The following is a 10,882-nucleotide window of genomic DNA, read 5'->3' as shown; positions in this document are numbered from 1 at the left end:
TACATCTCCAAATGTAATGAAGTTTATTTTCTTTGTAGTCACTGCTGCTGAACTTGGTGTTTCCCATCAGTGTAGCCAAGTCACTGCTAATCATAGACCCATAGAATAATTTGGGTTGGAAAAAACCTGAGATCATCGAGTCAAGCTGTTAACCAAGTACTGCCAAATCTACCACTAAACCATGTCCCTAAGTGCCACATCTACACAACTTTTAAATACCTCCAGGGATGGTGACTTGAGCAGCCTGTTCCAATGCTTGACAACCCTTTCAGTGAAGAAATGTTTCCTCATATCCCATCTAAACCTCCCCTGGCACAACTTGAGGCTGTATCCTCATGTTCTATCTCTTGTTGGGAGAGGAGGCCGACCCCCACCTTGCTACAGCCTTCTTTCAGGTAGTTGTAGAGAGCGATAAGATCTCCCCTGAGGTGTCCCCAGCTCCCTCATCTGCTCCTCATCAGACTTGTGCTCCAGACCCTTGCCCATCTCCATTGCCCTTCTCTGGACTCACTCCAGAACCTCAATATTTTTCTTGTAGTGAGGGTCTGAGAACTGGACATGGTATTTGAAGTGTGGCATCACCAGTGCTGAGTACAGGGGGACAATCACTTCCCTAGTCCTTCTGACCACTCTGTTTCTGATCCAAGCCAGGATGTCATTGGCCTTGGTCACCTGGGCACACTGCTGGATCATGTTCTGCTGCTGTCAAACAGCACCTCCAGGTCTTTTTCCACTTGGCCCCTTTCCAGCCACTCTGTCCCCAGCCTGCAGCGCTGCCTGGGGTTGTTGTGACCCAAGTGCAGGACCTGGCACTTGGCCTTATTGAACCTCAGGGACTTGGTCTCGGCCCATTGATTCAGCTTGTCCAGATCCCTCTGCAGAGCCTTCCTGCTCTCCAGCTGATCAACACTCCCACCCAACTTGGTATCATCTGCAAACTGACTTAGGGTACCCTCGGTCCTCTTGTCCAAATCATTCATAAAGAAATTAAACAGGACTAGCCCCAGTACTGAGCCCTGGGGAACACCACTGGTGACTGGCTGCCAGCTGGATGTAACTCCATCCACCACCACTCTCTGAGCCCAAACATCCAACCAGTTCGTAATCTAGCCAAGAGTACACCCATCCAAGCTATGTGCAGCTATTTTCTCCAGGAGAAGGCTTGCGGAAATGGTGTCAAAGACTTTACTGAAGTTTAGGTAGACAACAGCCACAGCCTTTCCCTCATCCACTAAGTGTGTTGTCTTGTCATAGAAGGAGATCAAGTCAGTTAAGCAGGACCAGCTTTTCATAAACCCGTGCTGACTGGGTCTGATCCCCTGGTTATTGCACAAGTGCCACAAGATGGTACTTAAGACAATCTGCTCCATGGCCTTCCCCAGCACCAAGGTCAGGCTGACAGGCCTGTAGTTCCCTGGATCCACTTTCTGGCCCTTCTTATAGCTGGGTGTCACAATTGCTGACCTCCAGTGAACTAGGACCCTTCCGCCTCTCCCCCCCCTCCCAATTAGCCAGGACTGCTGATAAATGACTGGAAGTGGCTCAGTGAGCACTTCCACCAGCTCCCTCAGTACACTTGGGTGGATTCCATCTAGCTCCATAGACCTGTGTGTGTGGCAGGTCACTGACCATTTCCTCTTGGCTTACAGAGGTTTCACTCTGCTCCCCATCCCTGTGTTCCCCATCCCTGTGTTACCCTTAGGAGCTGGGTACTCAGGGAACTAGTCTTACCATTAAAGACCAAGGCAAAGAAGACATTAAGTACCTCAGCCTCCTCTTCCTCCATCTACCAGACTACTAATTTGCATACCTGTCTCAGCACGAAATTTTAAACACTTTTATCACTCTCTTCCCTCTCCTGCCAAAAAAACTTATACATAGTTTTGTATGTTATGCAAAAAGCATAAATTAAAATGTAGGGTAACCTGCTTCTGCTCCTCCAGCCACAGGTTCGGCCTTTACAGTGACACAGTGTTTCCCACTTTGTTTGCACTGATTCTCTGTGCAGGGATGCTTTGGTCCCGGGCTGTGGTTTCTTTGTATAAACAATGTGGTAATCTAAGACCTCAGCTTCCTACTGCAGAAATGACATGTTTTTGTGGGTGCTGGTTTGTCTTCTTAGCAACAGCATTTGCAAGAAACAACAGAGATGGAGTGAGCTGAGAGGCTGTGCTGCTCTAGGGACATTTGCCTCTGAAAGATGAAGATGCATTGTGAAAAGTAAGTTTGTGTAATAAGCACTGATGTAATGTTAGTTAAATCATAGGTACAATTGTCAATTCAATTCACAGATCATTTCTAAAGGGACCTCTACTTTAGAAATTAGAATCTTAAGTTTTAGTGGTAGGTTTGAATTTGTCTAAGTAATTTGTCAGTCAAGTCGGTGGATATCTACCTAGAATAGGTCTTGGGTATGAACTATGGTGCAGACTTTAACATAGGGTCCATTTTTTTCTCTAAAATATTCTAGATACCAATTACTTCAGGATGCAACACTGAAAAATTTCCTGGTTGTGAATTTCTGAGACTCTCATAAATTTTTTGTGTTGTAGAAAAAACCCCCCTAAAACAAAACAGAGCCACTTACTAACTATTTCCACTGGAATCTCCCACAAGACAGATTCCTTCAAGGGAATAGGTGGCCCTAAGATTAGAGCTACTGCTTTTCTGTGCTGGGGAAATCTGGATATTGTAGCTTCAGTTACATACTGCTGATAGCAGGGCCACCATGTCAGGGCTATTGGTCCCAGGAAGCTAGCTCAGATAGAAGGGTGACTTCGAGGAGATGAGACTTTATTTGCTTTTTCTCCTCTGATGCAACTTGCAGAAGTTGCCCTTTGCAGGTTGTATCTGATCAACATCTCTCACAATCTCAGAACAGAGGATGAAACATGAACTGCAAAACTCTCAATTGATCTTGGGGAGCTTAGGTTGGCAGGAGGAACACTGTCCTGCTTGTCGGAAGCTTAGGTTTTGTTTATAATCTGATCTGTGGTCATCTTGATAGTCAAAATTTGATTACTGTGAAGTGTATTTTCTATACAGAAGATTGGCAGACGATGCTGCACATTTTTCAAGGCAGCTTTCTAACATGCATTGCTGAAATGATGGACGTGTGATCAGCTATGCTTATTATTTGCTTTACCTGAAAACTGTAAAATATTGAAGTGAAATTGTAAAAATAGTCAGAGAATATCGTCATCTTTATTGCACAGTTTCAGTGCTTCTAACAGGAAATGTACAGTGTGTGATAATTCAGCCCTGTAGCAGCTTTGTAAGTAGATCAATAGAACAGATTAGTTCAGTTTTTACAGAAGTAGCAAATACTAGAGAGATAGTGGGGTCATGGTTTGTAAACCTTAAACCACACTTTCCTGCACAACAATCTGCAAAGATATTCTTTTCTGTAAAGCAGGTATGTGATTTTCAGCAGAAAGGAACTTGTTTTTTGCACAAGGGCTAAATAAATGTTGTTTGTTTGGTTGTTCATCCCGCTGTTGCCTTCTAGCTTGTGCTTGAGTGATCAAGTGTTTTGTGAAGTGAAGGGCTTGTCATGAGCCATTTTGTGATTCTTCATGTTTTCGATGTCAGACTGCAGCCAACAGAAATGGAGACCCTGGATCTGCTGAGGAACTGTTTGGTGTGCAAGTGGGACCTGAGGAGGAGAGACCCCAGAATGCTACCTTGCCTTCATTCCTTCTGTAAGGACTGTCTTCCGGATTTGATTCAAGGATACAGCTATATTCCCACTCAGTATGAAGTTCTGTATGAAGGTAATATTTAAGGATCTCTGGCTTGTGCTCTTTGCATTACAGTATTATAAAAATAGGTGGATTGAGAAGTACTTTTTGTAGCCTATTCTTCTACAGCACTACTTTAAATTGATAAGTTAGGAGAGTCAAGATTTGTATGAGCAGAGAGTGGATTGAGAATAAGCCTTCTTCATTATGTTTTTCATCCAACAGCAGTGTTTTGAATAGAAATGACACAGTCAGGCAACATTTAACATTTTTCAGAATGGGCGAGGTTTCAGTTATCAAGTGCGTCATTATGAAAATTTTGTTTTCTTAGCTTAATAAATGAATAAATGCTGCAAGATAGTTTCCAAGCTGCATCTTTTTGCAATCTTTTTGACATGTTGGACATTTCTATGGTACTGGTGGTGGTGATAGCTTTGTTCTTCCCTCACTCCCACTTCAGTTTCTCCCCAATAACAACACCAAAACATCCAGTTCTCTGTTTCTATTAGAGGTCATAATAATTGTTATTAGAATATGTGTATTCTGGTTTGCTGAAACTCTTCCTTTTATCTCCTTTGTAAATGTGGTTTCTCTCTACCTGCACTGTAACTCACCCTAACAAGCTGAGTAAACTCATGAGGATGAGAAGCATTTTGTGGCTGTGCCTTTTGAAATCCTGAAGTTATTAGTACAGTTTTTGGTAGTGATATTAAGAGAAAATATGTAACTTCTTTTGGATTAGAACTCATATGACATAATACAGTAATTTTTAACTGAATGAGTCTTAATTGCTGTGGGAAAGCATTCCAGACTCATTACTAATTTGTAAGAAGAGCAAAGGCATAGAGGTTACTTGCATTTTCACAGGCTTTGAATTTTAGTTGAGTAAGGGGCATCATTTATTATCTTTTCCACGCTAGATTTTAGAAACATGTAGGAAGAAAAGATACCTTCCCTGAGGTGATGGTAATCAGGCTTGATGAGATAACACAATCATTTAGACTAGTTCAGGTTTGAGAACAAATGGAAACAGTTGAAGAGATCACTGCTGAAAGGTTAGCAAAACACAAAACTAAAGGAAAAGGGAATGACTTAATGGCAAAGGAGAAAGGCTGTTCATGTTTAGATTACAGATAGAAAAAGATATGAAGATATGAAGGTAGGAGAAGAAGGTAAAGGCAACAAAGAAGTCATTTCAAGTAATGTCCCTTTAAAATTTTTAATACTCAGTCATAGTATGCTTAAAGTCTGAGGGACCTATTCTATAAAAAAATGCTGTTGAAACAAGCACTCCATTACTTTTTATGTATTCTCATTTGACACTTAAGCCATTCCTCTCTCCTTTTAGTTTCTGTTTGCCAAGTGGAAAAGTGAACTTCCACCTCTTGGTGATCTTGGATAAAGTACAGCTAAAAGTTCCCATGAGTTGTTAAAATATTAGATATTTCTTCAAGCTGGATCAGGAATCCATGTAGATCAGGAATTCTTTGTCAATAGCAAAATGGAATAAATACTTGTTTATTTCTGTATTCTTGAAGTTTCTCTATTTACTTCCTCGTTCTTTTGTAGGTAGGGAAAATCTGTGGGAAACAGTAGGATCAGAGAAAAGAAATAATGAACAGTGATGACCCAGTAAATGAGGTGAGACACCAGGTGCAGGGACTTAGTTGATATATGAGCAAGAAAAGCAGCAAAACCAAAACATCTGTGTCTCTTAATTAAGTCAACGACTGAAACTGCTGCCACCATAAGTCAGCCAGGATAAATTTGTGAACTCTCGTGCTGGCACGATGCTAAATGTTGTTCGTCTTATCTGCGCTGATTGCTGAGTTATGGGCAGTACAATGCCAACTCAGTTTTCACTGTTATCTTTAGGTATGATCATACATCGGTGCTAATAATAAACTGTACATGCAAATGCTAAACCGTCTTAGCTGAGTAAACATAAAATATTGCCTGTAAGAAAAATGTGTTCCTTACTCACTATTGGGTTCTTTAAGAAAGTGGAAGAAAGGAAAAAGTAAATGTATTTCCAAGTGAAGTTAATCTGATACTTGTTACAAAAAGCATACTTGAATTTGCAGGTTTCTGTATGCTTTACTACAAGTGTAATTAAAGTACTCTGATAACAGAAAGCTCTTTTCTAGTTTACTGTTTTTGTACTGAAATTGCTGAGAAGCTGGAGGTAAGTGGTCCTGATATTTGGTGGGTGTTGGTGTTGGAACTTACTTTTATACCTTTGTGTGTTTACGGTGACTCATAAAAGAAAGCTCTGAGGTAGCCAGAGCTCATATGGAAAAGCTGGATACACATCAGAATATGTATAGCTGTGAGAACTGAGAGTTTGGAGATAATTTGAGTGGAAAGACATCTTTGTGAGTTTGGCTTCTACATATGCTTCTTATATGAAGGGAACTTTAGGATTCTCAGTTTTAATTTTCTTTTTCTTTTTCCTTTTCTTTCCTTTTTCTTTTCTCCCTTCTTCTGCAAATCTTCCTCTCTGTAAGTTGTTCAATGATTTAAATTGTTTCAGTGTTTTAAATATTAATTTCAAAAGTAGCAAAATGAGGACCAGTTTAGGTGCATTGTTGTGAGCAGCTCATGTTTTTGCAAGACTGTCTCTGCTAAAGGATTGATTGGTTTGGTTTTGTTTTCCTTAAGGAAAAAAATATTCACAGGTAACCATTGCTCAATCACAGTTTAGACCCCTGAGAACAAGGCAGATCAGAAAAGATGTACTGGAACACCTTGAGATTTCTGCTAACTGATATCAAGCCCTGGTATTACTTAGATTGTTTGTGGCTGAATTGGGTAATTAGTCTAACCTTTAAGTTACACTTTATGTTAGTAAAATGTGATTAGTAGTTGCCCAGTTTTGTAAATTGCTTTGTGAAGTGTTACATTTAGTTGTATCATGTTTTTATATTGAACGTGTGTGGGGTTTTTATGCAATTCTATTTTAAAAATGTTCTTTGCCCTTTTGTAGTTCTCTAGATTGGATAACAAAAATCATGGCAAAGGACCGCATAATTTCTGTCCACATTCTCTGCATAAGTAAAAAGCTATCTCTGCTTGGGTTATGTTAGCTTAGTGCCAAGAAATGTAACAGGGTTATGTATTAGGGAAATGCAAACTGATTGGATAAAACTAAGAGAAAAACAGACTTTTAAAGAGAACAAATGTGGCTTCAACTGTTGACAGGTGTCCACTTGCTGCATCTTATTATTTCCTCCTGAAAATAAACACTTTTCTTCAGCTTGTGTGGTGTGAGGTATATGTAGCCATGCATCCCTAATTGTGAACACTTGTTAGTGAGGCACATCCAAATGTCAGCCAGGCATTGGTCATAGTTACATTTAATTTGGTCAGAGATATCTTCAAGGGGGTTTGTTTCAAGAAAAGGATTGAGCTCTAGGACTCTTTTGGCTCTAGACTCATTTTCAGTGTGAAGTTTTGGCATAAGAACTATGATGTACTGGCTTAAGGAGACTCCAGGTGTCAACACACAGTGCCTTAGCTTGTATTAAGTCTGTATTCAAAAATAATAATAATAATAAAATTGACAGAGTTCTTTAAACCATAATTAGGCTTACAGTGAGACAGTTTGGCTGCCTTGGTGTTGGTGCAGCTGTGGTGTCTCCAGGACTCTCAAAATATGTTTTGATGCACTCATACAAGGAAAGTGATGCAATGCAATGCATCTATTAACTCTGAAGGAAAACACCCTTTTGCTTTAATTAGAGCCACTTAACACCACATACATGTTTTACATCTAAAAACGGAAGTAGAAAGGTTATTCTGAAGACAGAAACTGTTCATAATGTGTATGTTTAGTCATCTTAAAATGGATTTAAAGTTATTCATCCCATTGCACTGTGTTGTTCAGCTGCCAGATCCAAAAGGCAAGTGAAACAATGAGGGGTTTAGTTATATAAATATGAAACTGTAGAGTGGGAGGTTGTCTTCAAAGCTGTTTCCTATAACCTATAATTGGGTCTCCAAGGAAGTGTAAATTATGCCTGCAGCTTGAGCTGTAGTTAATGCTCTCTGAGAATAATTATTCTGATGGTTGTTGGAGGAAAAAGAGCAGAGGAATAGGTGCAACATGTGGACAGCAAGTATAAATGTGGTGTGTATGGTACCTCCACTGTTTGTTTCTTTATGCTAATCAATTCTCATGATAATAATAAGTTAATTATCTGCATTGATTTATTTCTGAGATGGCCAGCTTGAGGATTCTTTCTTTTTGAACCTGACCAGACTGGGAGACCTTGAAACAAAACTGTGAGCTGCGGCTTTTCATGTTCAAAAGGTCTTTGTACTCGGTGTCCATACGTGGTGGAGAGGTTACACTTTGCACTTTCAGAGGTGATTGCTGCAAATTATCCATAGCTCTGTCACTTACAAATTAGATTGCTGCAATATAGGTGGAGTAAATACTTGAGGGCGCTCAAAAATTCTAGTTCTTTCTTTCTTTGTGCTTCTACAAAGGAACACACTATCTGAGAGTCACTACCTTGATGTCTGCTTACTATTCCCCGGGTCTAATGCAGTGTGGCAACTTTCATTAATGGAAATGAAAGTGCTGTGGGATGTGAGAGATCTGACCTGGGGGAAACTAGGGCTTGAACACTACATGGCAGAAGTTGGTTGTTTTCCTGAAAGCTGATCTTGGATATCCCAGGTGTGGAGTTGCAGTGTTCAGGCTGCTTAACTGTGTCTGACTACTGGACTCTCTGCCTTTGAATTTCCATTTTTGCCTAACCCTCTGTTGAGTTACTGTTGCTGATGGGAGTGTGAGAATGGAGATAAATGTGTGGCTTGTGAAAAAGGGCTGCAGACCAATTCAGCAAAGTAAACATCTGCTGCTGAAGCTTTTCAGGGCTCAGAGATGCCTGTACATAAGCATAACTACACACAGAGATATTGTCACTTCTAGTACTGCTGTCTTTTGTGGTGGTGTTCAGATGCATTATCCTACTACGGATGGTAGTTATAGGAGTAGCAGGGCCCTGGAAGGATGTCAGTGTAAGACTATTCTTCTAAATCCCACATGTGATGAACCTTTGTGGGAGTCTGTTCAGTACACTGTGGTCTCCAGTGGTTGTTCAGTACTAGCTGATAACTCAAATACACTGCAAATAGCTTGTATGTGTTTTGTCCCCTCATATAATCCTGAAATAGGGTTTTATTCTGTGTATCCCAATGAAGCAGGGCTGAAATCTAACATCAGAATTCTTGCTAGACTTTCTGAATTCATGGTCATCTCTGTAGCAGTGAAATGTGATGCCATAAATAATGATTTCAAGTGCCAAACAGCAGGAATCCATGAACTTCTAAAAGATAATTTATGCAAATGTTCCTACCTCCTTCCTGCCAATTTAATTTCCATGCAAAAATAGAGCATGTCAACAGCTCTTTCAGCTCTTTGCTTCTTCTAGAGGTTTTGATATCAATAATGGACTCTCTTTAGGCATCATGATTGCACCATAGCTGAATTTGGCTCCTGATCTCTTAATATGTAAACTGTTGTTCAAATCCTGTAATTCCATGTTGAATTGCTGCTTAGATCCAGAAATTGCATCATTCTCATACGTGCAAACAGTGAGTCTCTAGGGCTTCTGACTACTCTTCCCTTCACCCACAGTGCTGTAATAATGATATATTTAAATGAACTGTCTGCCAAGTATAGGTTCTTAAAACAGATTAACGGTGTTGTTTGAAAGCAGTGGTAAGGTAGAAAGGCAAGAAAATATTTAGGGAATGGCCTGGAAAAAGTACTGTGGGAGTGAATGGCATTGTGAGACCTGCTACAATCAGGATTTGGAAAAGCTCTTCTCTTTCCACCTGAACACTTGCTCCAGGTTTTTCTGAGGACTGAGAGAAGACCCAGGCAAGAAGGGAAGTAGGATACTGGTATTCATTTTAACTATGGGATTTTTATTCAGGAAAAATACAACCAAGGTGAGTTATCAGAGACCTGAATGAATCTGAGAGGCATGAACAAGAAAGGTGGCAAGAGGAGAAAAACTTTGCACCTTGTAGTGGCCCAGTACATCTTTCTTCCCTGCTGATTTGTCAGCATTCCAGGTCAAAGAAGGGGGTGCATGCCCAGATATTCCATGAAAGGTGTAGTGACTTCAGTCTTCCATCGTGGCACAGCTTGATTCCAGGGAGCACACTGTGTGTGCAGCTCTTAACAGCTGCTCCCTGATACAGGTGACTTTGTGGGTGGCTCTCTAACTGTTTATCCAGAGCACAGGTAAGGGGCTTCTAGGAAATTGTACTTTACTGGTGATTTGCACTCTGAGCACAAGCACAACGTAGTGCACTCCCCTTGTAGTGTTGATGTAGCTGCTGCTTGTGACTATTTGTAAATACGTGTGTGAGGTTTGCTTAATTTCAGGTTAATTGCTTTGCAAACCATTCTGCAGTGTGTTTATTATGCCAGGCTAACACTAGATTCTTTGGGGAATTTATACTGAAAAAGGTTGGGCACTTCCAGAGAGCAGAGGTTTTTATTAAATGGAAAAGGTATCAAATAGGCCAAATTAGCTGAACAAGTATGATCTCTCAAGCCACCACATCCAGGTAAGCCCTCTTCTAGCAAGATGAAAATCTGTCTCCTGTGCTTTTAATAAAGTCTTAGAGATAGAATTCAGTATTAGGACAGGTAAGAAGGTGCTTTTGATTAACCCTCCTATGAGTAGGAGACAACTTCTGATACTGTATTGCTATGGTGTCCCCATCATTTTTTCTGTTAACTGTTATGCTCTTCTTTTTTTGAACTTTTTTTTTTTTTTTTTGTAATTGAGCTGAAGGCTCTACATGTCTTATGTTCATCTCAGGGGAGTTTTAGCTTTTAAATCATTATAATTTACAGTTACCTGGATATTTAAGATACACTTTGACATTTACACAATCAAAGCTGTACTTGATGGTCTGTGGTAGTGAGTTTAATACCAAGTTCTGATCTGTGTGCATGTAACTTGCTCCATGTCTATCTCTGGAACAGCACTGATTTCAGTAGCATAATTTGGATATGAAACCTGGGGAAAAAAATTGTGCCGTGGCATTCAGGGCATCACTTTTGGATATCCCTTAATCATAGGGGCAGTAACCATAATCATATAATCATAAAA

The 10,882-nt window shown here is 40.2% G+C and overlaps 1 protein-coding gene across 1 annotated transcript in view; it reads left to right on the top strand.

Moving 5' to 3' along the window:
- Positions 1–3,490: 3,490 nt before the first annotated feature.
- TRIM66 (tripartite motif containing 66) overlaps positions 3,491–10,882 on the top strand; it is a 49,839-nt gene continuing 42,447 nt past the window's right edge. The window contains exon 1 of the mRNA XM_027737705.2: positions 3,491–3,773. Within this exon, the coding sequence (XP_027593506.1) occupies positions 3,554–3,773 (220 nt within the window). The 5' untranslated portion in view covers positions 3,491–3,553. The remainder of the gene's footprint in view (positions 3,774–10,882) is intronic.

Source organism: Pipra filicauda, unplaced genomic scaffold, assembly GCF_003945595.2.
Source record: "Pipra filicauda isolate LSUMZ 115617 unplaced genomic scaffold, ASM394559v2 scaffold26_size5592650_pilon, whole genome shotgun sequence".
NCBI classification, from domain to species: Eukaryota; Metazoa; Chordata; class Aves; order Passeriformes; family Pipridae; genus Pipra; species Pipra filicauda.
The sequence above is the reverse complement of the archived record's forward strand: the minus strand, read 5'-3'. Positions and strand labels throughout refer to the sequence as shown.